This window comes from Neohortaea acidophila, assembly GCF_010093505.1.
Source record: "Neohortaea acidophila strain CBS 113389 unplaced genomic scaffold BDY17scaffold_1, whole genome shotgun sequence".
NCBI classification, from domain to species: Eukaryota; Fungi; Ascomycota; class Dothideomycetes; order Mycosphaerellales; family Teratosphaeriaceae; genus Neohortaea; species Neohortaea acidophila.
The window spans coordinates 994,431-1,020,443 of record NW_022985510.1 but is presented as its reverse complement, the minus strand read 5'-3'; the positions used below and the strand labels follow the sequence as shown (position 1 = coordinate 1,020,443).

The 26,013-nt window shown below is 56.1% G+C and overlaps 14 protein-coding genes across 14 annotated transcripts; 7 read left to right on the top strand and 7 right to left on the bottom strand.

Moving 5' to 3' along the window:
- Positions 1-915: 915 nt before the first annotated feature.
- On the bottom strand, positions 916-2,018 carry BDY17DRAFT_288952 (uncharacterized protein). The gene is made up of 2 exons (XM_033732275.1): positions 1,450-2,018; positions 916-1,388 (listed from the first exon to the last, which is right to left on the bottom strand). The coding sequence occupies exons 1-2, from the start codon at positions 1,711-1,713 to the stop codon at positions 942-944; spliced, it is 711 nt and encodes a 236-aa protein (XP_033593998.1). The 5' UTR covers positions 1,714-2,018; the 3' UTR covers positions 916-941.
- Positions 2,019-3,096, bottom strand: BDY17DRAFT_259637 (acyl-CoA N-acyltransferase). The gene is made up of 3 exons (XM_033731834.1): positions 2,878-3,096; positions 2,635-2,817; positions 2,019-2,565 (listed from the first exon to the last, which is right to left on the bottom strand). The coding sequence occupies exons 1-3, from the start codon at positions 3,067-3,069 to the stop codon at positions 2,242-2,244; spliced, it is 699 nt and encodes a 232-aa protein (XP_033593997.1). The 5' UTR covers positions 3,070-3,096; the 3' UTR covers positions 2,019-2,241.
- A 59-nt stretch (positions 3,097-3,155) lies between these two features.
- Positions 3,156-5,414, top strand: BDY17DRAFT_11148 (Lecithin:cholesterol acyltransferase-domain-containing protein). Its single transcript, XM_033729220.1, has 3 exons — positions 3,156-3,658; positions 3,730-4,930; positions 4,990-5,414. The coding sequence occupies exons 1-3, from the start codon at positions 3,299-3,301 to the stop codon at positions 5,361-5,363; spliced, it is 1,935 nt and encodes a 644-aa protein (XP_033593996.1). The 5' UTR covers positions 3,156-3,298; the 3' UTR covers positions 5,364-5,414.
- Positions 5,415-5,464: 50 nt separating this feature from the next.
- BDY17DRAFT_314501 (carbamoyl-phosphate synthase L chain, ATP binding domain-containing protein) lies at positions 5,465-7,537 on the bottom strand (the record flags this gene model as incomplete). Its single annotated transcript, XM_033735823.1, has 3 exons — positions 5,465-6,634; positions 6,692-7,433; positions 7,488-7,537. The coding sequence occupies 3 exons, from the start codon at positions 7,535-7,537 to the stop codon at positions 5,465-5,467; spliced, it is 1,962 nt and encodes a 653-aa protein (XP_033593995.1).
- Positions 7,538-7,924: 387 nt separating this feature from the next.
- BDY17DRAFT_306810 (uncharacterized protein) lies at positions 7,925-9,236 on the bottom strand (the record flags this gene model as incomplete). Its single annotated transcript, XM_033735060.1, has 2 exons — positions 7,925-9,071; positions 9,142-9,236. 2 exons carry the CDS (start codon positions 9,234-9,236, stop codon positions 7,925-7,927), a joined length of 1,242 nt encoding a protein of 413 aa, XP_033593994.1.
- A 378-nt stretch (positions 9,237-9,614) lies between these two features.
- On the top strand, positions 9,615-10,351 carry BDY17DRAFT_306809 (glutathione S-transferase; the record flags this gene model as incomplete). Its single annotated transcript, XM_033735059.1, has 2 exons — positions 9,615-9,743; positions 9,803-10,351. The coding sequence occupies 2 exons, from the start codon at positions 9,615-9,617 to the stop codon at positions 10,349-10,351; spliced, it is 678 nt and encodes a 225-aa protein (XP_033593993.1).
- Positions 10,352-10,574: 223 nt separating this feature from the next.
- On the bottom strand, positions 10,575-11,747 carry BDY17DRAFT_11135 (uncharacterized protein). Its single transcript, XM_033729217.1, has one exon. It carries the CDS (start codon positions 11,551-11,553, stop codon positions 10,798-10,800), a length of 756 nt encoding a protein of 251 aa, XP_033593992.1. The 5' UTR covers positions 11,554-11,747; the 3' UTR covers positions 10,575-10,797.
- A 667-nt stretch (positions 11,748-12,414) lies between these two features.
- Positions 12,415-14,018, top strand: BDY17DRAFT_288942 (uncharacterized protein). Its single transcript, XM_033732274.1, has 7 exons — positions 12,415-12,498; positions 12,570-12,686; positions 12,741-13,005; positions 13,063-13,341; positions 13,391-13,420; positions 13,472-13,629; positions 13,684-14,018. The coding sequence occupies exons 2-7, from the start codon at positions 12,628-12,630 to the stop codon at positions 13,847-13,849; spliced, it is 957 nt and encodes a 318-aa protein (XP_033593991.1). The 5' UTR covers positions 12,415-12,498; positions 12,570-12,627; the 3' UTR covers positions 13,850-14,018.
- A 441-nt stretch (positions 14,019-14,459) lies between these two features.
- On the top strand, positions 14,460-17,450 carry BDY17DRAFT_314499 (uncharacterized protein; the record flags this gene model as incomplete). Its single annotated transcript, XM_033735822.1, has 3 exons — positions 14,460-16,319; positions 16,387-17,298; positions 17,364-17,450. 3 exons carry the CDS (start codon positions 14,460-14,462, stop codon positions 17,448-17,450), a joined length of 2,859 nt encoding a protein of 952 aa, XP_033593990.1.
- A 258-nt stretch (positions 17,451-17,708) lies between these two features.
- Positions 17,709-19,395, top strand: BDY17DRAFT_11075 (uncharacterized protein). The gene is made up of 3 exons (XM_033729207.1): positions 17,709-18,722; positions 18,787-18,940; positions 18,999-19,395. The coding sequence occupies exons 1-3, from the start codon at positions 18,082-18,084 to the stop codon at positions 19,122-19,124; spliced, it is 921 nt and encodes a 306-aa protein (XP_033593989.1). The 5' UTR covers positions 17,709-18,081; the 3' UTR covers positions 19,125-19,395.
- BDY17DRAFT_319965 (Acylphosphatase-like domain-containing protein) lies at positions 19,316-19,690 on the bottom strand (the record flags this gene model as incomplete). Its single annotated transcript, XM_033736363.1, has 3 exons — positions 19,316-19,529; positions 19,580-19,623; positions 19,679-19,690. 3 exons carry the CDS (start codon positions 19,688-19,690, stop codon positions 19,316-19,318), a joined length of 270 nt encoding a protein of 89 aa, XP_033593988.1.
- Positions 19,691-19,974: 284 nt separating this feature from the next.
- BDY17DRAFT_288932 (acyl-CoA dehydrogenase/oxidase) lies at positions 19,975-21,917 on the top strand. The gene is made up of 4 exons (XM_033732273.1): positions 19,975-20,447; positions 20,506-21,421; positions 21,480-21,589; positions 21,646-21,917. Exons 1-4 carry the CDS (start codon positions 20,249-20,251, stop codon positions 21,690-21,692), a joined length of 1,272 nt encoding a protein of 423 aa, XP_033593987.1. The 5' UTR covers positions 19,975-20,248; the 3' UTR covers positions 21,693-21,917.
- A 465-nt stretch (positions 21,918-22,382) lies between these two features.
- BDY17DRAFT_244928 (ubiquitin-conjugating enzyme E2-16 kDa) lies at positions 22,383-22,914 on the top strand (the record flags this gene model as incomplete). The annotated part of the gene is made up of 3 exons (XM_033730579.1): positions 22,383-22,427; positions 22,499-22,712; positions 22,775-22,914. Coding segments are annotated over 3 exons (399 nt in total), but the record flags the coding sequence as incomplete, so codon positions are not given.
- A 727-nt stretch (positions 22,915-23,641) lies between these two features.
- Positions 23,642-25,288, bottom strand: BDY17DRAFT_232594 (kinase-like domain-containing protein; the record flags this gene model as incomplete). The annotated part of the gene is made up of 3 exons (XM_033730238.1): positions 23,642-23,872; positions 24,071-25,015; positions 25,076-25,288. Coding segments are annotated over 3 exons (1,389 nt in total), but the record flags the coding sequence as incomplete, so codon positions are not given.
- Between the last annotated feature and the right edge of the window lie 725 nt (positions 25,289-26,013).

The following is a 26,013-nucleotide window of genomic DNA, read 5'->3' as shown; positions in this document are numbered from 1 at the left end:
TTGGGATGCGCGGTCCTGGAAAGACTTTTCCCGGCATCGATTGCGAGCGCGTCGCCTCTCCGTCTCTGCCTCTGTCTGTTCCGCCTGACGTGCGGTCTCGACAAAGCTGTGCTCGACGATTGCGCCAGTGGGCGTTCATGGCCCTACTCTCACGGCTGACCACGCGGTACCTTGCATATGTCGTAGCCCGAAGGAGATGCTGCGGGTCTCCTCCTTTCCCGAACCCCGGCTAGCGCCGCCGCTCCATGGGGAGTTTCTAATTTGGGAAGTCCGGTCGGACAGCACTTGCCAGCCATTTGATTAAAATTGCTGCTTCTCAAGCATCGATGTCATCCTTCCACCGCGCCTTGGCCCCCCAACTCCACAATTCTTGGCTCCGAGGCCGAGTAGGATCGCGCGATGCGAGCGCCAGGGAGATGAGGAGCGTCTCGCCCGCGGGAGCATCCCCTGGTACCGACCATCGATCACGTCCGCCCGGTCCATTTCTTAGCCAACCAAACCATGGCCCTCTTCCGTACCCGAAGCCTTGCATGATGACAAGAGCTACAGCTGGCGACAGCTGAACTACAGCTGCACGATCCGTCGCACACGGCGTCCGGCCAGGTTCAGCCCGGCGACGAGCGCGCGCGCAAAGCAAGCTGCGACAGAGAAGGCTGGGGGAGGGCCCCGAGCGCAGAACACGCTTTTCCGCGCGCAGGTCAATGCGCCGGCGTGACTGGGTCTCAGATTCGCGCGGGTTCAGGGGCCGTTGCATCTCATTGGCGAAGAGCCCGGGATTGTATCATCCGCCCACCGGTTGAGCATTAGCCTTTCCACCCAACTGGGTGAGGGCGCTCGTGTTGTGTCAAACAAGCCCGGCCTCTCTTAAAGCCAAATGCGCCCGCCCGTCTTGGTCTTTTCCTCTCTCCTTCACCCACACGCATCTCTGCCCAGTCTTTCGTTCACTCTACATCTAATACCCCAAACATTCGTTTTTCGAAACACCCAAACCCTCCACCATCAAAATGAAGTCTGTCATCGCCGTCGCCGCCTTTGCTGGCCTTGCCGTCGCCCAGTGGGGCCCGCCCAGCGGAACCTGGTCGTAAGTCATCGCGCGGTCGCGTGCTTGGGGAAACTCGATTCAATTGCTGACGCTTCACTCCAGTGAGGGCTCCTGGGGCACTGAGACTGGCAGCTGGGGCACCGAGACCCCCGCCGCCTCCGCCTGGTCTTCCGCCGAGTCCGCCTGGACCACCGCCGCCGCCACTGCCACCGGCTGGGGCTCCGAGACCACTGGCTGGGGCTCCGAGACCTCCGCCTGGTCCTCTGAGACCAGCCCTGCGTGGACCAGCTCCGCGTGGACCACTCCCGCTGCCGTCACCACTGCTGCGTGGAACACCACCACCTCTGTAAGCCATCGCCTCTCTCACCACACCGTTTCATGAGCTCCTACTAACAAAACGTCCGCAGGCCTGGACCTCCGCCTCCACCCCGACTCCCGTCCCCGCCACCGGCGAGGGTGAGATGCTCAAGCCCATCGTTGGCGGTGTCCTCGCCGTCGCCGGCCTCATCGCCGCCCTCTAAATCAATCCTCCAACACCTCATTGATTCGGCTCGGGCTGGCATGGAACGGACTCTGCTGTCTGTCGCGCGCGTCAGTTGACGTGCTCGATAGCAGTAGCAGCATCGTTTTGTCGACAACCACAAACGAAGGCAATTTCTTATTTTCCTCATTTTCTAATGTCGGCGCCGAATCGGCTGGCCTCTTACCACTATAATGATGCGGAGCATACACAAAGACTTGGGGCACGGGGGCCAGGGATGGTCGGCATTGCGGCGGCGCATGAAGACTTGGTTTGTTTCGGACGCGGGCGGCTGTTTCCTCTTGGCTAGGCTTGGTGGTGACGGTCGTGCGTGCTGCATCAATCTTGGACAAGCTTTCTCTACTTGTATTGTGTAGTCTTGGCTACCGCGCTACATCTATACTGTATATACATACGCTGTCGCATGACGCCTTCTTGGCTTGCTACCCTGATATTCATCCCTTCTCACTGTCCATCTCTTGCCTTCACGTCTTTTCATCACTTGGTCGCTCCTATCACAACCTCATCGCCTGACCCACGCAGCTTGACCGCGCGTGACCAAATCCATTCGTCCCGGTCGAGGCGCGGTCGCGAGTGTTACGATAGCTTGCGCATGACCGTCGTGCACATTAGTGAGCGACTTTGGCGTAAGACTCCATCCAGCCCAACCGTCCCATACTCACGGCGGTCCTCTCATCCCATCATGCCTCTCGCCTTCCACATTCTCAATGCGCATCTGCGCCGCCTGCCTCGCCATCAAATCCTCAGACATAAGACCCGCCGACTCGTGGAGCGGGTCGCCGCCGCCGCCGCCGCCATCCTCAGGCATCATCTCAGGCGGGTAGGTCGGTTTGTAGGGAATGCCCGGCTTCAAGTACAACACGAGGCGGTACGCCGGGTTACCATTCAAGTAGTATCGATGTAGGCGCTTGGTGCGCAGGAAGCCGAGATTCTCGTAGATACGCAGGGACGGGATGTTGTCCACTTCCGTCTCGAGCGCGATCTTTGCAATCGTTAGAATTTTGCAATCGTTAGAATTTCGCATGGGGATGGTGTAGAGCGAACGACTCACTTCGTCTGCGTCTTGCTCTCGCATCTTCTCCACCGCCATGCGCACGAGTTTCGATGCTATGCCTTTGCCTCGGTGTTCCTGTCGCGTGGCCAGCATGGCGATGTAGCCGCGTAAAGGACCGCCTCGGTGCGGCTCGAGTTTGCAAACGATCACGCCGATGACATTGTCGCTGGGGTCGAGTGCCTTTTCGACACCATCAGCGGAGGCGACGGGGATACCAAGAGTTACGAAGGAACAGCATACCATAAAACACAATTCGCCCCATTGGTACAAGAAGTAGCGGTAGACGTAGATGCTGTAGGGCTCCGAGAGGTCCTTTGATATCAATCGCCTGATGGCCGGCAAGTGCGGCGATTCCTTTTCCTTGCCGTAGCAGACGTAGCGCAGGGCTGCCCCAGCATCTTTGCCCGCCCCAGCCTCACTATCGCCGCTCATCGGGAATGGGTATCACCCGCATTTGCAGGATGGTCTTCATCTTACGGCGGGATGTTCGCAAAGGGAATGATGCCGGCGACTCATGACTAAGCGGTTGTAGCTTGACGACATGTGAAAGCCAACGTTTTCAATATTTGTTGCGATGACGCGCGAAGTCACGATGTTTTCTCCCGTCCTCTTCTCCTCAGCATTCCAATGAGCGCGAAATTCCCCTCCTCATCTCTCGCCCATGTCTGATCTTCGCCGCCGCGTCCTGCGCGGACTAGGCGTCGACAGCGAGGACAGCTCACCCCAATCTTCCCGCGATGCGAGTCCCGCGCCAGGCCAGAAAGATAGCGCCGAGTACAAAGTGGTGCCCAAGAAGCGGCTAGAAAAACTCACCGGGAGCAGGAAGAAGAGCAGCAAAGGGCGGACTGCCTGGATTTTCGTGTTCGGCGGGCTATTTGGCGTCTTCGTTGCCGGCTTCTTCGCGAGCAGCAATGGCAGTTTGGACAGTTTGGTGGAGATGGCAGGGCTGGGGGATATGCGCTTGGACTCTCTACTAGACGTATTGCCTGCCGGCTTGATCAAGGATGTGCAGAACCTTCAGGTGAGATGCGCGCGCGCTCGCTTCAACGACCTCCGCGACGGCTGATATTGACCGAGGTGTCGTAATTGCAGACTGCCGAAAAGGAAGCGGTGGACTATGACTCGTTCGCCATTGGACTCGCGGCCAAGGCGGAGGGCGTGCATTCCAAATTCCCCGTTATCATGATTCCCGGAGTCATTTCAACCGGCTTGGAAAGTTGGGGCGTGGAAGCGCAATCTCGACCGTATTTCCGCAAACGCCTATGGGGTTCTTGGACGATGCTGAGAGCGATGGTGCTGGATAAGGCAGCCTGGAAGCGACACATAATGTTGGATCCAGACACGGGACTGGATCCGCCCGGAATCAAGCTGCGCGCCGCGCAAGGCTTCGATGCTGCGGACTTCTTCATCACTGGATACTGGATATGGAATAAGATTCTCGAGAATCTGGCCACAATTGGCTATGACCCCAACAGCGCCTTTACTGCCGCATATGACTGGAGGCTCAGCTATTTGAACTGCGAGATCCGCGACAAGTACTTCACGCGCTTGAAAGCTCACATCGAAGTGGCGAGGCAGGTCACAGGGCTTAAAATCGTACTCCTTTCCCACTCCATGGGTTCGCAGGTTCTCTACTACTTCTTTCATTGGGTGGAGGCGGAGGGCTACGGCAACGGCGGCCCAGATTGGGTCAATGAGCACATCGAAGCCTGGATCAACATATCTGGCTGCATGCTAGGCGCACTCAAAGACGTACCGGCAGTGCTGAGCGGCGAGATGAGAGATACCGTCCAGCTCAACGCTTTCGCCGTGTACGGGCTGGAGAAATTCCTCTCGCGCAATGAGCGCGCCGAGCTCTTCCGTGCAATGCCTGGCATCAGCAGCATGCTTCCCATCGGAGGAGAGGCAGTCTGGGGAAACCTCACCTGGGCGCCTGACGATCAACCAGGCCAGAACATCTCCTACGGCAGCTTCTTGAACTTCAAAGAGACCAACAGCTCCAAGACACAGACGAATCTGACCGTCGCGCAAGCGCTGCCGTACCTGTATGACCATACCGAGGCGTCGTATGTCAAGAACATCAAGAGCAGCTACAGCCAAGGCGTTGCCCACTCGCGAAAGGAAGTGGAGAAGAATCAGCTGGATCCCGCCAAATGGATCAATCCTCTGGAGACACGACTACCCCTCGCACCGGACATGAAGATTTACTGCTTCTATGGTGTCGGCAAACCCACCGAGCGAGGGTATTTCTATCGCGAAGACGACATGACGAATGGCTCCAGTGTCATGATCGGTCAGTTTCTTCCCGACATCCCCTCCCCATTCTGCCCCCCAAACTAACACCAAAACCAGACTCCTCAGTCACCACAGCAGACGGCCTCATAGACCACGGCGTCTTCATGGGCGAAGGCGACGGAACCGTCAACCTCCTCTCCTCGGGCTACATGTGCAACCGCGGCTGGAAAATCCCACGCTACAACCCCGGCAAAGTGCAGGTCATCACGCACGAAATGCCGCACGAGCCCGACCGCTTCAGTCCCCGCGGTGGACCGAATACGGGCGATCACGTCGATATCCTGGGGCGGGCGAGTTTGAACGATTTGATCCTGAGGGTTGCGGGGGGCAAGGGGCATTTGATTCAGGACACGGTGTTTTCGAATATCCTGGAGTACGCGGCGAAGGTGAAGATTTACGATGACGATGATCATGGGGGAGAGGGGGAATGATTGCCTGCATTGCGAGCGCATGTACTAATAGTGTAGTCTCTGCGCAAACCTCAAAGATACCATATAGACCGAATTTCACCGTCAAGGTATACAATCAACGCCTACAACTTCGCCCGCGCCTCATCCTCCACCACAGCAGCCAACATCCCCTCCGCCACATCCTCCTCATCCTCCGCCTCCGTCACCCACACCACCGTCCCCGCCTTATGCGCCCGAATCTCAATCTCCATCTTCATCTGCTTCACCACGCAAATCGCCTCGTCCTTCGCCACCACGTCCCCCACATCCACCAGCACTTCCACCAACTTGCCCGAAATGGGCAGAATCACGTGGTCCCGATTGCCCTTGTCGCCCTGTGGGTGCTGGCTGTTGAGCGTGGAGCCTGACGCGCGCGTGCTCTCCATGTCCATGCGGAAAGTCTGCGCTTCGCCGGCGCCTTGGATGGTGTATGACAGTTCGGCGGCGAAGGAGGTGGGGAAGTCGTTTTTGAGGACTTTGGTGAGCTGCAGGTGGTGTTTTTGCGTTGTAGCATCACCTGATGTTGGGGTGAGGGTGATGGACCAGGCGTCGTCTTTGCGGAACATGGTCGAGGCGCCGGAGAGCGCTCCGCCGGATTGGCTGGCGGATTGCGTGTTCACCAGTCCGTGAAGGGGGTCTTTGGTCTTGGATGCGATGTCTTGGCTGCGTTTTAGGAGCTCGTCGTGCTTCGCTTCGAGCCATTGCGTGTCGCATGCGCCTGCTTCGAAGTCGGGGTGGTTCACGATCGCACGGAGGAGGGCGAGGTTGGTCGCGATGCCTTTGATCGATGTATCCTGCAGCGCTCGCTGGGCTTTGATCACCACGTCTTGCCAGGTGCGCGCGGTGAGGATGAGTTTGGCAATGACGCTGTCGAAGTCGGTGCTGATGACTGCCGGGACGTCGGCGACGAGGTGCGTGTCGACGCGGATCCCGTTGCCGGAGGGGAAGCGGAAGGACTGGATTTTGCCGATGCTGAGGGAGTACGCTTTCTCGGGGTCTTCTGCGGTGATGCGGAGCTGGATTGAGAAGGCTTTTGGTGGTTGGACGGGGTCTTGGGATAAATCAGTTAGGCCGGCTTCCTCGAATGAAGCGCCTTGGGCTATGCGGAGCTGCGTCTTGACGATGTCGACGGAGCAGATTGACTCGGTGATGGTATGCTCGACTTGGAGTCTGGGATTAATTTCGAGGAAGAAATACTCGGAGGTCTTCGGGTTGAACAAGAACTCGAATGTGCCCAGAGAAGCGTATCGGACCTGAGAACATGTCAGTCATGTCCGTCTACATTCACGTCCAAAGTACACGAAGCTCACCTTCTTAGCCATGGCCACGGCCGACTCTATGACAGGCGCGACTTTCGTCCGATCGACAGTCATGCTGGGAGCAAGCTCGACAATCTTCTGATATCTTCGTTGAATGCTGCACTCTCGCTCCCAGAGATGCATGACATTGCCCTTGCCATCGCCGATGATCTGCACTTCGACATGGCGGAAGCCATCCACGGCAGCCCTCTCTGCAAACACCTGTTTCGACGGACTCTCCTCGATAGCGCGAGTCGTCAGGCTTTTGAGATCGTCCATGTTCCGTACCAGTCTGATACCCCGCCCTCCACCACCGTCAACAGCCTTGATCATGACCGGCAAGCCATTCTCCTCCGCAAACTTCCTCACCTCCTCTACTTTCCCGGTAGGCCGAGTGAATGCCGGTAGAACAGGCACATTACACTCCTCCGCAAGACGCCGAGCCGACAGCTTGTCTCCCGTGCGACTCAGATTCTCCGCCCCAGGCCCAACAACCATGACGCCAATCTCCGCCATCTGGGCCGCGAGATCCGCAGATTCCGAGAGGAAGCCATACCCCGGGTGCACGGCATCGACGCTGTATTTCTTCGCGACGTCCACCATGCCGGCGACGTCCATGTACGATGCGGGAGAGCTTAATTGCACCGCCTGGCGGGCATTGTAAGTGTGCGAGACATCGTTTTCGGTGTAGACGGCGACGGTGTCGATGCCGAGCTCGCGCGCGGACGACAGTATTCGGGTGGCGATTTCGCCTCTATGCCATATTAGTTCAGAGGTGCATCGCTAGGTTCGATGGCCGGGAGGGTACCTGTTGATCACGAGTAATCGCTTGATGGGCCGGGGGGCGATTGGCGCCATTGTACCTTCCACAGACCTGCCTTCTATCAAGCAGCGTAATTAGATTGGAAGCGCAAGGATTTCCAGATGCAAAAGAGAAGGTGGAAATGTATTGTAATAAATCAGGCTGTTGGCAGAAGAAGTGTATTGCCGCCTCGGCAGGTTCGGCTGGGCTGTGAGGAGGAGAAGAGGGGAGGTGAAGGCGGAAGTGACTTGCGACTTCCACTTCAGCTCTTCGGCTTTATGAAACAGTCCAATTCCAGCGTATGTCTTCGAGATGTAGTCATCTGAAGCGGATACAAATATCCTGTTTGCTGCGTATTACTGCATACTTTCTTCCATCGCGGCAATCTTGGAGAAGTCCACAATTCATCTAAGTCCGTGTGAACCGAATCCTCTTTGTCTTTTTCAGCTGAATGTTCTATAAGCCTTTACGCCTTCTTCCACCGTATTGGCCACGTCCTTCAGTTGCTCGTGCTCGGTCAGCAGCTCGGCATGATTATCTCGTGAATAGTCTAATGTTCTCAAAAGAACAATGTTCAGGATGACATGGAACAAGCGCATGAAAGAGACCGAAAGAAGTTCTGGGCCCGAAGACCCGATCTTCTTCTGAACGAGTTCTAGATCAGCAAGCCACGCATTCAAAGCGTCCAGTAGCTCTGCTTTGTCGGACAGCAGTCGAAGAGCGCTATCCACCGATTCGACGTATGACACTTTGCCGAGGAACTCCAGCGTTAACGCGGCGATGCCTATCAGCTCTTTGCGCATGTCGGGCGCAACGGTGCGTAGACCGGAAATTGGACACTCAGACGGTGTCGTCCCTTTTGCGTCGGGTGCCGGTGGGGGATCTTTGAATTTGCAGGGAGCAGAAAACAGCTTGATGATGAAAACGTCCAGGAGGGGTAGTTGTTCGTGGTGTGCAGGAAGCAGTTGATTCAAAGCGCCCAAACTTGGCCTTGCGCGCAATTCGTGCATGATCCCGAGTCCACGGATGATATGCTGAGCCAGAGAGGTGTAATTTCCGCGTACTTGCTCAATGCTGATAAAAATTTGACAACAGATTAAGGCAGACTTTGCCTCGCTGGATCCTGGAGATGACAAGTTGGACGCCAGACCCGCCAAAGCCAGACAGTACTGCCCGACGCCGTAGTCGTAATTCGATGTCTTTTGGGCAACGGACGCTCGACCGTCCGGGAAATTCTCGAGGTCTTCTCGAAGAGCTAGGAGAGACAGTACGGCGTTTCGTACATGCGGATCAGTCAAGCTGGCTTGGAGCACCTGCTCGGCTTCAGCGTCGCAGTCCAGTTTTGCACCAAGCAGGGTTTTGGTGGAGAAGTAGCGAGTGAAGTCATCGATGTCCAGGACAGGCACCTCAGTTAAGGTGCCACGGATGGATTTTGATTCAATCAGTGACTTGCCGCCGCCAGCACGAGCCTTATCGACGGGTTGAGTGTTGCAAAAGCGAAAAGGAGAGTCGTAGCCATCGCAAGTTCGACCCGTGCCGATACATTTCTGGCAGAACGGCCTACCCTCGTCACACTTGACCCTCCTGATCCTATTGCGGAGTGAGCACGTTTACTACAGAGCTGAAGTCGCGTACGAATGCACGACATGGCTCAACTGACCTGCAAGTTGCGCAACCGGTTTTCAGCTTGGTTCTACATCCCCTGTTTCGCTTGGGTCGACGCTTCGCGTCATGTTCGGGCTGGACATTGGACATGTCCTCCGAATGATGACAATGATAATAGAGAGCAAGCCATGCGAGCGGATGGAACGACGTGTGTTGATTTATCACTAAGGCCATCGGGGCCGGGAAGGCGGAGTGTGGTTGAAAGCCCGAGACCGCGAGAAAGAGGCGTCCACGCTAACTTGATTGGGTAGCGAGAGCGAACCCGCCAATCAGATGAGCCGTAGAAGGCTTCCAAGGCTCTGCTCCATCCCTTAGCACTCGACCGGGCGTGGCTGCGTTCCAGGCGCCATTGTCCCCCATCAGGCTATATAAACCGTCCAATTTCTCTCGAAATCAGGTACACAATTCATGTCAAGACTGTTTGCAAACCCCAGCTTCATTTCGAAACTCCTGCACACCTCGTCGAAGATGCCCGCCTTCACGCTCTATGGCGCCCGCGGCTCGAGCAATAGCGATCGCGTTCGCCTGTCTCTCGCCGATGCTGGCTTCACAGACTTCGAGCTCGTAATGGTAGATTTTCGTAAAGGCGAGCAAAAGGTTGGTCATTCGCTCTCGCGCCATCCAATCCTTCGTAAGAGCTAACGCCTTACATCCAGTCCAAAGAAAATATGCAGCGACACCCCTGGGGCAAAGTGCCAACGATCGCCTTTCCCAACGGCTTCACCCTCTACGAGAGCCGCGCGATTTGCAAATACCTCGCGCGGAAGTTCTCCTTCCCACTGCTCCCACCCGACTCCGACATCGAGGCCACAGCTCTCTTCGATCAGGCGGAGGGCGTGGAGACGAGCTACTTCGCGGAACCTGCAGCTCGGATCAGCTTTGAGAGATTCGCGAAGCCCAAGTTTTTGGGGTTACCTACCGACGAAGCTGCTGTCTCAGCTGCGGTGAAATCACTCGAGGCGTTTTTGGATGTTGCTGAAGGCCTCTTGAGTCAGCGCGACTACATGGCTGGAAATGACTTCACTCTTGTCGATATCTACTACATTCCGCTGGTCCAGCGACTTTTTGTGGTTGGATTTGATGATCTGATTGTCAGTCGGAAAGCAGTGAATGCTTGGTGGACTCGTTGCTCAACTCGACCGGGCATACAGAAGATGCTGGATGCTGACAAGCAGGCAGCGGCAGCAGCAGCGGCTGGTAGATAGAATGCAAAGCAAAACGCGATCCAGAACACGAGGCGCCCAAGTATGTTGTTCCCAGGTCGGAAAGGCGTGCTAAGATTCCATACAGAGTGTATTCAGGAGCCGCTTTCTCACATGGTGCTGCCGAGAGATGCCAAATGGCGGGAGAGCCGACTATGCATAGTGTTTCATCAGATCTCATTATAGCTACTCTTCGTCACGTCCCTAGGTCTAATAAGGGTGCTTAGAGTGTTCTCACGAGCCTAGCTGTCCGCCCCTGCTCTCGAGAGATGGCAGATGAGCGGCAGCAGAGCCTCCATAGGCACGATATCAAATTTCACGAGTACAAGCTCAACTCCTCGACTTCGACCCAAGCAAGCCCCCGCTCTATCGCCATCGGGGACGTCTCGGTAGCACGGGGAAAGGACAAGATCCTGAGTACACTTCAAGTGAGACTTCCGCCCGCCTGTTCAACCCGGGAAACGACGCGAAGGGCAGATGAAATGAAATCTGCTCACGTGCCGTGAGTTGTCGGCCCTCCGGCCATCGGCCGCTTCTCGGCAGCGCAGCAGGAGAAAAAGACCTTGAGTACAGATCAAGCGAGAGACTTCCGTCCGCCTGCTCGCCCTGGGAACAACATGGAAGGCAGATGTAGTGCAAATTGATAACGTGTCTATGAAGTGAAGCAATACATATACAAACCTGTCGTCGGTCCGCTGCGCACCCCCGAACCCCGAAGATCTATCGAAGACTCCATCACCCCCTTTCGATCTGGGTTTCGATTTCTCCAAACAGCCAGGACACGTAGAGCCCGTCGTAGAGGAATGGTTCATCCTCTTCGTGTAGATCCTCATCCCTGACAAGCCTTGTACTGAGGGGTTCAATAGCGAAAGACTTGCAGATCGGTAGGTGGAAGAAGGGCCGCATGAGGCATTCGACAACCGGCATGTCGTAGTCTTCGGAGTATACAAGAGTGAGTCCCCATCCGTACACTTCAGAATCATCATGACTGTCGGTTCCTCGAAACGAGACTCCCTCGCACAATGCTGTATCGTGGTCATAACACACGAGGCCCAGCTTTTTCTCCCGAAAGGCAACCCGCACGGAAGGCAGGTCTGGGAACGGCTTGAGTATGTCCACGAACTCGACAATCTTTGCGCGCATGGCATGCAGACAATCCGTGTCCATCCAGCCTCGCGGATGGTCGATGACAATTTCAATCTCATGGGCCTTGTCGAACGGGATCATATGGAGGTCAAGTTTCGAGAAGTCCACTGCCAGTGAGATGACGACCTTGAGCGTGATTCTTTTGTTCATGATCCAGGACCAAAGCTCGCTCGCGATGGCGGTGGGTTCGGGCGAGGTTCATGATTCTTTGGACCGGCGGAAGGTGGCGTGGACCCGATTGAGGGCATGCGACAGTGAGACGTCGGTCCTTTGGGACAAGCTTGTCGTACACCATTTGTCGCAGCTCCAGTGGAAGGTGGAGGAAGCCTGTCTTGGACATCATCTTCGCAAATTGGCCAGTCATGTTGTCGATTGCGGTAGCCATGTGGAGTGGTTTGAGTGCCGAAGTTGGATGGATAGCTTGGAGATCTGCGCAAGGGGAAGGGAATGGTGCAGCAGTGTGATAGTCTGTCAAAGAGGTTCTGGCAAGTGTTGTGTTGTGGATGCAGAGATCTGAATATATGGAAAAACAGGAAATTGGGCAGATATATATATTTCTCGGAAAAAGGGCGAGCGAAAAGCGACGTTCGCTCGTTGATGAAGGTTGGCGGCTAATGGAGAAGCCGGGATATCGAGTGTAAGCAGATCGAAACGTGGAACGACAGTGACTCGGGACTACGGAGGCCCGTCTCCTTACATCTGGCCAGTACACAGCACCTAGAGGTCTATAGAGCCTAATGGTTTCATGCTGGAAAGGCTGCATGACGATCTAGCCCCTCGAGCGGGTGAAGGGGTCGATGCCGCGAGGAGGTCACGGCAGATCTCGAACATGCAGAAGAGTCTGCGCTGATGCGTTTGTGACGGACAGACAAGGAAGCAGCAGTCTCCCCACCGAGAATCGCCAGATCGCCATCAGATGTATTCGACGGCGCAGATGATGGAGTCGTGAGGGATTGCGCGCGAAGAACCGCGGGCTGCTACGCGTAGTTCTCAGAACATATCGAGTATGTGTGCACCAACAGCGGCGAAGCCGCGATACCGGCCAGAGGGACTGGTAACTTATCAATGATGTCAGGCTGCCTCCTCTTTACAACACCATTTCCCAGCCCGGCAATAGAAAAACAATCGAAAATATGCCCGCTCGCAAGGTCAAATGCTGCATTTCGGTCGACATTGACGCGGTGGCCGGTTGGTGCGTTGTTCTATCGCAGCGTACGTCCTATCGACGGATACTGACAACAATCAGGTTAGGAAGCTATGGAGGTGAAGACAGCACGTCGGATATCTCCCGTGGGCTGTTTGCCGGGTCGATTGGAGTACGTCGTCTGTTGAAGCTGTTTGATAAGTACAGCATCAAAACGACCTTCTTCATCCCGGGTCACTCGTTGGAGACGTTCCCCGAGGAATGCCGAATGATTGTTGAAAAGGGCCATGAGATTGGTCTGCATGGCTACTCGCATGAGAATCCTCGGAGCATGACGTTGGAGCAGCAGACGGCTGTTATGGATAAGGTGTGTGCCGTGCCAATTGTCGTCTCCTTGCAGCATCTGCTGATCCGGTAAGTGCAGTGCTACAATTTGATCACGGCATTTCAAGACGGCAAGCCTCCTCGAGGGATCGTTGCGCCGTGGTGGGAGTCTTCGCAGGAGGGTGCGGAGTTGATGCTCAAGTATGGACTCGAGTATGACCACTCATTCTCACACCATGACTGCCAATGCTACTGGCTGCGCACGGGCGATAGCTGGATTCCGATTGATTTGGAGAAGCATCCGGATCATTGGATGAAGCCTCTGAAGGGCGGGCCGATGACGGGGTTGGTCGAGATTCCAGCGTCGTGGTATCTCGATGTGAGTGTCGGCAGTCCGTGTTCCATGGTGTTGGCTAATCGATCTACAGGATTTGCCACCGATGATGTTCATCAAAGCGGTATGTCGGTCGATCTCTGAAACCAAGCGCGCAAGCTAACATGAATACCAGGCCGCAAACTCCCACGGCTGGGTCAATCCCAAAGACGTGGAGGAGCTCTGGCTAAACCAATTCGATTATTTCTACCGCGAGGAAGAAGAATTCGTCTTTCCCGTGACGGTTCATCCCGATGTCTGTGGCCATCCGCATGGACTGCTCATGTTGGAGCGGTAGGTCGTTGCCCGGCTCTTCGAACGGAGACGGAACCCACTAACCATGCACAGTATCATCGAATACATCAACAAGTTTGAGGGGGTTGAATGGGTGACGATGGAGCAGATCTGTGACGATTTTAAGTCGAAGAACCAGCCTCCCAAGGGCGCCATGTTGCCTGCGAAGCCTGGTGCCATACTCGAGAACAGGGATCTGAAGCTGGAGATTCAGGCATAATGTGAGGGTGTCGACGAAGGATGAGAGATGTACATGATCGTCCATAAAACAATGTCTGATGTCAGGCTGATGACCCCGTGAACGTCTCAACTTGCACCAAATCACTAGGATGGTCTGCTGATGTCGGGCACAAGTGTTTGATCCGTGCCATAGATCAGACGTGCTTCGGTACCTATAATGCGATGAGATGGAAGCACCGTGAACGTGTGGTCGTCCCACTGCGGGCGGGCCGTGACGCGGTCATGGGGGTGGGGCAAATGGCGAGCCTGAGGCAGGCGACGGCCGACATGCATCGAAAAGGGCAAGTTGGCCAGATTTCGAGAAATTATTATCCCAACCATCACCCTCCTCTTGGAGCTTTCTCTTCTCTTTGCGCCGCCCTGGGATATGACAGCCAATTGCCCCTGATTTTCCCACTCAGGCCTAACGACTGACGACGTGCACGAATATAGCGAACTTACTAGTTACAATCCGGAGTCGCAGCTTCGCGAACGAGACATCCCCTCCGATTTGACTACGGCCTCTCTGAACTCACCAATTTTGTGCCTCACAGAGAGCAGAGACGTCTGTCGTACCGGCGCTTAGTGACGACGAGCCTCGACGAAACACAATGCAGCAGTACAATCAGAATGGACAGCAGGGTGGCGGGGGTTTGGCGCAACAGATGGGCCAGATGAACTTGGATGGGAGTACGACACACCAGCCTAGAAAGAAGAAGGACAGACATGCGTACCATCAGCTTGAGCAAGCTGCGCCTGGTGCAGCAGCTGGGCAGCTCATCAACGGACAAATGGGAGCGGCACAACCACAACCAGGACAAGATCTCGCACCATGGCAGCAACAGCAGCCTGGTCAAGGATGGCAGCCTCATTCACAGCCTGCATCACCCACGTCACCAGCGACTGCATTGTCAGCAGGCACCCCCATTGCAATGACTCCCAATGCCGGCGCGCAACAGGGTCAGCCCGGTGCGCAGGGCAAGGTGAATCCAGATCAGATTCCGAGCGTGCCTCTGAGTCGAGACCTCCCCGCCGAATACTACCGAAGCCATGTCTATCCCACCATGGAACAGCACCTACCCCCACCCGCCACGACTCCCTTTGTTGCCTTTGATCAGGGCAACGCCTCTCCCAAATACGCCCGTCTCACCCTGAACTGCATTCCCTCCTCACACGAGCAACTTGCCGCAACGGGTCTTCCTCTCAGTCTTGTTCTTCAACCCCTCGCCAAACAATCCAGTGGCGAGAATCCTATCCCCGTCCTCGACTTTGGCGAGACGGGTCCCCCGCGCTGTCGAAGATGTCGAGCCTATATCAATCCCTTCATGATCTTCTCTAACGGTGGCAATCGCATGACTTGCAATCTCTGCGGGCACCCGAACGAAGTCGGAGCCGAGTATTTCGCGCCCACTGATCCATCTGGTGTTCGTGTGGATCGCTTGACCCGACCCGAGCTGACTCTGGGCACTTGCGAGTTTCTTGTTCCCAAGGAATACTGGTCCAAGGAGCCCGTCGGGATGCGCTATCTTTTCTTGATTGATGTTAGCGCGGAGTCTTGTACGAGAGGCTTCTTGCAAGGTGTCTGCGATGGGATCCTGGCTGCACTGTACGACAAGGACGACGAGAAAGATGAAACGAATGGCGAAGACGACACCAAGGGCGAGCCGACATCGAAGGCTTCTAAAATCCCCGTTGGAGCCAAAGTGGGATTCATAACATTTGACCGGGAGGTTCACTTCTACAACGTCGCCAACGCCTTTCCAGCACCGCAGCAGATGGTCATGTCGGAACTTGACGATCCATTCTCAGTGATCTCTGCAGAGCACCTCTTTGTCGATGCGGCACAGTGCAGGAAGAATATCACCACTCTCCTCCAGTCGATTCCTAAGATGTTCTTCAACATCAAGCACGCAGACACAGCACTGGCGCCGTCGCTACAGGCCGCCCTCTCCGCACTCGAAGTCACGGGTGGGAAAGTGATTTGCAGCCTAGGCAGTCTTCCGACCTATGGCCCGGGCAAGCTGATCCTCAGAGACAAGGGAACTTCTCAAAACGATGACAGCGATACGAGCCGTAACCTCCTAAAGACCCTCGACAGTGCAGCGTTCAAGAAACTGCAAGCCGACATGGTCAAGGCAGGCGTGGGCGTCGACTTCTTCCTCTCTGCTCCATCAGGCGGGTACATTGACATCGCCACCATCGGCTTGGTGGCTGAAAAGACCGGCGGCGAGACCTTCTACTTCCCCAATTGGAGCTACCCACGAGATCTTTTGCGACTGGAGAAGGAGCTCAGTCACACGATTGCACGAGATCAAGGCTACGCGGCGTTGATGAAGGTGCGGTGCTCGAATGGGCTGCAGATTGCGCACTACGTTGGCAACTTGACGCAGCATACCTTTGGCGCGGATCTGGAGATGGCGTCGGTGACGGAAGATTCGGGGATGTGTGTGACGTTCTCATATGATGGCAAGGTAAGTTATCGACTCAACCACATCGCTTCTATTCGGTGATCTTGTGCTAATGCTCAACCACTTCTAGCTCGATTCGAAGCTTGATGCCCACTTCCAATCCGCACTCCTCTACACAACCACGTCAGGCCAGCGACGGGTACGGTGCAGCAATGTAGTCGCCTCGGTCTCCGAAACGGCGCGAGAAAGCATGAAGTTCGTCGACCAGGACGCGGTCATCAGCGTGCTGGCGAAAGAAGCCGCGAACAAGATCGTCGATAAGCCACTGAAAGACATCCGGCAAAACGTGCAAGACCGCACGGTCGAGATCCTCACAGGCTACCGAAAGAACTTCTCCGGCGCCCATCCCACCAGCCAGCTCGTCCTGCCCGAGAATCTCAAAGAGTTCGCCATGTACATCCTTGGCCTGCTCAAGTCTCGCGCCATCAAAGGCGGCCACGAGCCGTCTGACCGAAGAATTCACGAAGCGAGACTGATCAAGGGCATGGGCCCCGCCGAGCTCAGCTTGTACCTCTACCCGCGCATGATTGCGCTGCACAACCTCGACCCCTCGGAAGGCTTCGCGGACGAAAGCGGGCACCTCAAGATCCCCCGCGCCGTGCGCGCCTCCTTCTCTCAGATCGAACAAGGTGGCGCATACCTCGTTGACAACGGCCAGATTCTGCTCTTATGGCTGCATGCCCAAGTCTCGCCGAATCTCCTCGAGGACCTCTTCGGCCCGGGTATGGATGATCTGCAGAAACTCGATCCGAACCTCAACGCTTTGCCTGTGCTCGAGACGCTGTTGAATGCGCAGGTGCGGAATCTTCTGCTCAATTTGGAGCAGGGCCGCGGGAGCAAGGGCTTGGCGATACAACTCGCGCGACAGAGCCTTGACGGTGCGGAGTATGAGTTTGCTCGGCTGCTGTACGAAGATCGCAACGGCGAGGCGAGCAGTTACGTGGACTGGTTGGTCCAGCTGCATCGCGGTGTGGGCATGGAGGTAAGTCTTGCTTTCGTTCCTAACCGACTCTTGTGAGTGTTTTGCTAACGTACGCTTGCGTGCAGTTGAGTGGACAGCGGTCCAAGGCGCCGGATCGCACCATCAGTGAAACGATGCAGGGTTATGCGAGCAATGTCACGTTTTGGAATTGAATGTAGCAAGGGCACCAGGTTGTATCTACTACGGGACGCGCGATCGGTGGACGATCATCTGGCGGGGCGGCTTGCCAGGAGATCAAAATGCACAGTTCGCGGCCCTGTGTCTCTGCTGCTTGCGCCGTGGCCGTCGGCCTAGCATGTGGTAGCTGATGACTGAATATAGCGTCACAGGCTGGCAAACGCCGAGCACTCGAAATCGAAGGATTTCGATAGCAGGCAGAAGTTGCTCTACATCGTCGGCTCAGACCAAAGAGTCATCTAGCGCACCACCTGTCATACAGCACATTCCCTCTCCCGATCCAGCCTTCCACGCAACCCTCATTCCAGAACCCACGTGTCCACCCCACAAGTCACTCTTCACCACGCACAAGCTGCATGTTCACCCGACCCCCCATTGGATGTTGCTCACGCGGACACAACGGCACAGCATGTGGGCAAGCCTAGCTCCGAGACACCTGCCCCTCCCGCCTGCATTCCTTCACGTCGCATGAACATACGTGTGATCTCGGGGGGAAAGGGTGTTTGCTGCGGTCGTGTGTGTTCGCGTGCTCGGAGCGATGGCGGCGTGCAGGCTTGATGGAATGAGCGCCGTGGAGCTGTGGATGGAGGTACTGGGAATAGGTATATGTTACTTGATGGGCGCTTTGCTTCTCCCTTTTCTTCTTCGTTTCTCTTCTTTGTTGGTTTTCACGAGGACTGTGGCACTCGACTCTACTCTTGCTTCACACTCCCCTGCTGTCTCCTCGTGACAGAGCAGAACTCTTTCCCCGGGGAGAGACCACCACATGAGCAACCACCGCGCAACCTACTGGCGCGCAGACGGTGGCATCCAGACAGCGCCGGAAAGAAAGCCAACCCTCCACCACCTCAGCCTCCAAAGCCCGAACCTCCCACACCACCCACAGAACCGACCCCTCAACCCGCCGCAGTGCAAATGTTCTACCTCCCCACTCCCCTCGCCCCCATTCCATGGGCATGGCAGCCAGCCCCTTGGCTTCGGGCACCAGTAGGAATCAACGGGCTTTGCACCGCTCCTGTGCCCGCTCCACCTCCAGCGGCTGCGGAGGCATTGGTGCCCCCTCCGCCGGCTGAGACGCGTGAAGAAAAGAAAGTAGCGAAAGAGAAGAAGGCGAAGAAGTTCAATGCCAATGCGCCGCCTTCGCTGGCCAAAGGCGTGAATTACATGTATCCGCTCGAGCACACGATTTTGCATATTTTCCGCAAAGCGGCGCCGGTTTGGGAGGAGAGGTATCGTGGGCGGAAACTGTGAGTTCTCCCCTTTGATCGAAGGCGCATTGAGGATGTGGCTGATTAGAATTGCTGGGGATAGGGAGTTCAAGGTGTTCAAAGTCAGCGTGCACTTTACGGTCAAGATGGTGGTGGAGAATGTTTTGCGGAAAAGTCGAGATGCAGATGTGCTGGAGGTTTGTAAGGGATGGGCGGTGACGGAGACTGTGGAGGGTGGGAATGGGACTTGGGAGAAGGTGAGTCGTTTACTTATTCCCAGCGGGAGCTCCGAGGGTTGACGTGATGGCTTTCCAGGGCACGACGATTGAGTATGATAGTGAAAAGGCTGGAGGGAGTTTGGAGAGTATGGGGTGGTCTGCGAAGAGAGGAAGCTCGTTACCTCCTGTTTGGCTGGTTGTACACAAGGTTGATTTCAAGTGAGATTGGTGCATTGCTTGGGTTGGATATCGTGGAAAGTCGGGACTTCTACTGCAGGAACTCTGGAATAACCGCGTGCTTGCAAACAGATGCATTTGGCCTCACCATCTAATCCTACACAATCGTCATCAGTCATCAATTACCATCCATTACTCCCCAACTCTGACCCGCTTGGGTCAAACCTACAAAGGCACTTACTGATCAAACCCCTTCTCCCCCTCCTTGACCTCAATATCCTTCTGCTGCACTTTATTCACCTCCGCCGCCCCGGGACCCATATTCAGCGCCTGCACGAACTTGTCCAGCGCGTTCTCGCTGCCCTGCGCTTCGCCAATGACGGAGCCATCGTCGGCGTTTTTCACCCAGCCGGTTACGCCGAGGGAGGAGGCCTTTTTCGTTGTCCAGTTGCTGTATACACCATGTGAGATGGGTGGAGAGAACAGGAGAATGAAATTTACCGGAAGTTGACGCCTTGGACTGTGCCTTCGACTTTGTAGGAGATCTTGTCATGTCTGTCAGCTTCGCGCTCCGATTCTGGGGTGGTCATGGCTACTTACTCGCTTGGACATTGTGAGGGCGGTGGTGGAGAGATGCCTCATGTATTGTCGCGCTGGAGAAGGTGTTCCCTTGCGGTGCAATTTTGGGAGGGTTCCAGTGCGAAGAAAGTGCGAAGAAACGAGAGATGGACCATGCCTTACCTGCAGCTCATGTCACGTTCATGTGCTGCTCCTTCCCGGTTGACGTCAGAGCTTAGAGAGAACAACGTGAGGAAGGAGCGATGTCGAGGATCGCCATTTTCGGAAGGCGATCTCGTGCCGGATGGACAAGACACATTTCCACAAAGGAATACACGCAGCCCAATGTGTTGAGATTAATATTACATGCTAGCCATGGTTTGATAGCAGCCTCAGGTTACGCGTCGAGTGGGAAAACGAGGCGCCTCGACCTCCCAAAACGGGACCGAGCCTCGGCCCAGCATTGAATCTCGCCGAGATGCATTCGAGGCAAAGCATCATCACATAAAACCCATTCAACGCCCCGGACACGCCGAGACTCGGACATTCTTCAGACTCTTCGTTTCTTCTGCTCTTACTACTGTCTCTCATTGTAGATCATCGGCTTACAATATGTACAAAACACTCTCATCACGCGCCGCGCGGCGACTGGCCCAACGGTCGCCTGTATCACAGCTTTCTCGTCGCTCTGTCGCTACATTTGACTGGAAGGACCCCTTGGGTGCCCAGGGCCTCTACACCGAGGAGGAGACGGCGATTGCGGAGACGGCCGAGCAGTACTGCCAGGAAAAGCTACTTCCTCGAGTTCTCGGTATGCTCCCTCATCCTCCCCTACGTTGTTTCGTATATAATTCTAACGCAATCCACAGAGGCATACCGAAAAGAAGAGTACGACAAGCGCATCCTGGAAGAAATGGGCGAGCTAGGCTTCCTCGGTTCCTCCATCCAAGGCTATGGCTGTGCCGGCGTATCGTCCGTTGCCACCGGCCTCATCACCCGCGCCGTCGAGCGCGTGGACTCCGGCTACCGCTCCGGATTCAGCGTGCAGTCCAGTCTGGCCATGGGCGGCATCGCAGAGTTCGGCAGCGAGGAGCAGAAGGAGAAGTTCCTGCCGCCTATGGCGCAGGGCAAAATGGTAGGGTGTTTTGGCCTTACGGAGCCCAATCACGGCAGCGACCCGGGCAGCATGGAGAGTGTGGCGAAGCCGCATCCGAGCAAGGAAGGGTACTACAGCCTGTCTGGGACGAAGACGTGGATCACCAACTCCCCCATTGCGGACGTGTTGCTGGTGTGGGCGAAGCTGCAGGAAACGGGCAAGATCCGCGGCTTCTTGATTGAGCGTTCGCAGTGTCCACCCGGCACGCTGGAGACGCCGAAGATTGGCGACAAGAACGGGCTGCGCGCCAGTATCACGGGGATGATTCAGATGGACGAAGTGCCCGTGCCGAAGGAGATGATGTTCCCCGAAGTGCAGGGATTGAAGGGCCCGTTTTCCTGCTTGAACAACGCGCGGTACGGAATTGCGTGGGGCGTGATTGGAGCGCTGGAGGATGCGATCTCACGGGCGCGCGAGTACGCGTTGGAGCGGAAGCAGTTCAAGGGCAACCCGATTGCCAAGTACCAGCTGGTGCAGAAGAAGCTGGCGGATGCGAGCACCGATGCGGCGTATGGTATCATGGCGGCGTACCAGGTCGGCCGACTGAAGGACGAGGGCAAGCATGCGCCTGAGATGATTTCGATGATCAAGAGGCAGAACTGTGATCGAGCATTGATCGGGGCGAGGAAGTAAGTGCTCGTCGTGTGCTGTGACCAGGACTGAGACGGTCGCTGACTTTCTTTACAGTCTTCAGGAGATTTTCGGAGGCAATGCGGCGAGTGATGAGTATCATATTGGACGGCACGTCTCCAATCTTTTTGTCACGCAAACGTACGAGGGACAAAGCGATATTCACTGTGAGTTGCGCTAGTTGGTTGTATTGCACGAGAGACAATGCTGACTGATAATGTAGCGTTGATTCTGGGCCGGGCCATTACTGGTATTCAAGCATTCGTGTAAGGAAGTTGGGAGGCACATTTCTGGTTTGGCGGGATACAAAACGGTAGTACGATTGGCGTTGGGAAGTCGCATGACGGTGTATAGAGATTGTTGGTGTAGAGTGAGCGGGCAACTGGCCGTACCTTTCTGTCTTCATCTGATGTCCTTCTGTTTCCATCGAATGGTGAATCACGTAAGCTTCCGGCATGCATCGAAGTTTCGACGGCTCATGCATGTCAATCAAATGCGCCTCACGTGCAGATTACATAATGCAGTCTTGGCGGCGGTGCCTTCCCTTCAAGGTTTCCCGTCCAGTTCTTTACCGCTGGGCGGCTGCACGTCACCCAACTCTCCCTTCGCTGCCAAACCTTACCCTCTTTTCACCACCGCCACCAAAACTTCACCACCGACACCACCACCCACCATCCACCCTTCCACATCTGCCACACCACACTCCAGCCCCTCCGCTCAGTACACCACAACTCCCTCCATCCCCTCACACACTCCTCCCACACAGCAAAAATGGCGTTGAAGAGAATCAATAAGGTGCGTCATACCCAAAGAAGGCCGCGTGCTCATCTTGCCCGGCCTCTATCCACACACTTCCAGCCAGGCTGACATCTCCTTGCAGGAACTCACAGACCTCGGACGGTATGCGATGCCACCACCCACCTCACCCCTCCCCACCCGCCTGCTGACAAGCCTCCCAGTGACCCGCCGTCCTCCTGCAGTGCCGGCCCGATAGGCGATGACCTCGTGCGTCCACCTCGTCCAGCACACCCCACCACACCCTCGCACATGCAAGCACTAACACACCCACCCTGCAGTTCCACTGGCAAGCCACCATCATGGGCCCCGGCGACTCCCCCTACTCCGGCGGCGTCTTCTTCCTCGCAATCCACTTCCCCACCGACTACCCCTTCAAGCCGCCCAAAGTCAACTTCACCACCCGCATCTACCACCCCAACATCAACAGCAACGGCAGCATCTGTCTCGACATTCTGCGCGACCAGTGGAGTCCGGCGCTGACCATCTCCAAAGGTGCGTCTCCGTCATCTGTCTGCCTGTGCGATATATCAAACTAACATGCTGCGCCACATTAGTCCTCCTCTCCATCTGCTCCATGCTCACAGACCCCAACCCCGACGATCCCCTCGTCCCGGAAATCGCACACGTCTACAAGACTGATCGTTCCCGCTACGAGGCAACCGCCCGGGAGTGGACGCGGAAGTACGCCATCTAGAGCGCGCGCGACATTACACATCAGGATTGGGAGGTTCAAGCACAGTGGGAAGGAGTTCCAGACGGGGGAAACCAATCAACCCATCTCGTCATCACACCACAGACCGCCACCACATTCCTTTTGACACAAAGACGAGAAATTCGGGGGGGTAGAGCAATGAGGACACCATGGAAAGGAGTGAGTGCGTGCGATGTGTGTGTTTTCTTGATCCTGGGCTGCTGTTTTTCCGTCGAATGGGAATGCTGCATATGCTTTATGTCTATATGACGAGGGTGTATTCCTTTTACCTTTTTCTCTCCTCCTTGTGTGGTGCCCTTTCTTTCGAGTAGCTAGACATGGAATGAGCGTTTGGCGTCGGTGTGCCCTCTACTGCCTCTTCCACCTTTTGCTTCATGTTCCCTTCTTCGTGAGTTTGAGTCTTATTGTATCGCGATTCTAACAGCCTACTGTCTACCTCTGCATCAGTGGTGTGTCAGGCTGATGAAGGCGAGACGTGCTTGCGGAAACAAATTGCCTATAAGATAGACTATCTCAGGGTTCTAGCAACCAAACTCTCACAGCGACAGCCAAAAACCAACCATCCTCAGGGATTGAACAATACAAAAGAACCCCCCTCCTACGCAACCGGCAACGGCGAAACCATGCCCAAAGCCCTCAAATCCCCCCTCCGACTCCCCGTCCTTCCCCTTCCGACCCCACCGCCCACCGCCACCGCCCTCCCCTCCAAAACCACAACCCCAGGCCTCCGCCACGTATACCCGAAGAACGCCTTCCGCTTCCTGATCTCCATGACCGTGCGCGCCAGCTCCGGATCACGCAGCACTTTATCCCTAGCGCGCTTCTTTTCCTTCTTCGGTGGGCGTTTCGCGCCACCCCCAGCACCCGGCATGGTGACAGGAACAGCAGCGCCGCTGGCGTCCCCCAACTGCGCCCGCTCCTCGCACATTTGCACTTTGCGCTCCGCTTTCCATGCTTCGTAGCGCGCGGGGCCGAAGTGTGCTTTGATGCGCTCCACTTCGCCGTCGGAGCAGGATTCCAGCCCGAGGTCGTGTTTTTCCTTTGCGAGCTGCGAGGCGCGGTAGCGGGCGTAGTGTTGCTCTCCTAGCATTTCCTTTGCTCGAGCGTCCGGGATGTTGGCATCGTCTTCGGCGGCGACGGCTTCGAGGAGTTTCTCTTTGGCGCTGGCGTAGCTGGAGTTTTCGTCGGAGAGCAAGTCCTTCTCGTCTTCGAAGTATTTTGTAATGGACTGATTTTCGCGGACGCGCGGGACAAAGGGTGGGGAGGAGAGGTGGAGTTGTGACCATGCGATGCCGGCGAAGAATTTGTGCGCTTTGATTTCCTCTGCGCCGTTGGGGCAAACGTGGCGGGCGAGGGGATTGTGGCCGGTGGACGGGCGACGGCCGAAGAAGCGCGTTTCGCTGTGGCGGTAGCGTTGCGAGCTTAGTCTCATGTCTTTGTCTGTTAGGATGCCGCGGAGCAGATCGATGGCCGTTTCGCTCGGAGGTGCGAGGAGACGACGAGCGTCGGTCGTCGGTCGAGCCCAGCGGTCTGCAGCGGGGAACTCGAGGGTCGAGCGGTGCCGGACGATCTTCTCTTTGGTCTTCTGCCTGTTCTCGCAGTAGAAGGGTGTGCGGCCGTAGAGGCATTCGTACAGGATGATGCCGATGCTCCACCAGTCGCAGCGCCCGTCGTACGCTTGGCCCAGGATGACTTCGGGCGCCATGTATTGGCTGGTGCCCACGACGCTGCGGGCGAGCTTGCGCCGTTCCGTGCGGTTGCGCCAGTTGAGTAGGCCTTCGCGTTTGGCGCCTTCTTCGGAGTTTGATTGCTGTTTGGCTGCAGATGTCTTGCGGTTGGGCGAGTCGACCTCTTCACCCGCTGCTTCGGCCTCGAGCGCTTCGACAACATCCTGCTCATCGCCGATGACTCGAATGCCCAGCTTTTCCAGCAAGCCCTGTCGCTGATTGGAATGGTACGTCTGGCCATGCGCCCAATGGCCGTCAAATGCCAGGCCAAAGTCCGATATTCGCAAGTGGCCAGAAGCACTGATGAGGAAGTTGTCGGGCTTGATGTCCCGATGAATCCACTTCATCTTGTGCGCCTCCTCTACACAGAGGATCATCTCGGCCACGTACTACCTGGCCGTTGCCTCGTCGAGCACATCTTCCCGTAACAGCAGGCCGAGAAAGTCGCCGCCGATCATGTACTCCATGACGAGATACAAATTCGTATTGTCCTGGAAGCTGGCCATGAGTGGCACCACCCAGCGCGAACCCTCCGCTCCCACCAGAAAGTCACGCTCGGCGCGCAGGTGGCCTTCTTGACATGCGCGCAGCATTTCCGACTTGCGGATGACTTTCATGGCGAAGACATCCGAAAGCGGTTTGCCAGTAGGAAGGTTGTGTTTGGCAGTCCCGTCAACGTTGCTGATACTCTTGTCGGCCCTGTGACCATTCGCTGCTGACGTTTTGCCCGACTCAACGCAGGCTGAATGTCGCTCCGTGACAAGGCGGACTACTCCGAAGCTGCCCTTGCCCAGGATGCGGATGACGTCGAAACCGGCAATGGAGATGCCTTTGACTTGATGCCGGCCCACCGCCGTTGACTTTAACACTCGCAGCTGACGTAAGTGTTCGCTTTCCACGCGATTCCACTCCTGCCTTCCAGCGACTCGTTCGTCGTGTGCAAAGCCTAGATCCGCCATGGACTGTTCGAATTTCTTTAACCGGAGGGACCGCGGCGAACTTGGCTCCATGAGTAGCTTGTGAAAATGGGTTTCGAGGTAGACCTTGGCTGCAGCCACATTCTCCACCGTGAGGATGGAAGGCGTGGTCTCGATCGGCTTCTCTTGCAGCGGGATGAAGAGAAAGCGGCCGTTGTCTTCCTGGATAGGAGGGAGGAGACCTTCGTCAACGCCGCCGGAGAAGCTTTTGCTCAGGTTCTGACATTCATCCAGAGCGTGACGGCGCGCAAATGGTCCTGACGAGTGTGGTGAGGTCAAGGAGGTTGCAGCTGTCGAGGCTGTGCCCGCTGGGGACCAGTCCGTATTGTTCGAGGGGGGCGTAAAGGACGAATTGGTGTTGAGCACGGGCACAGCAT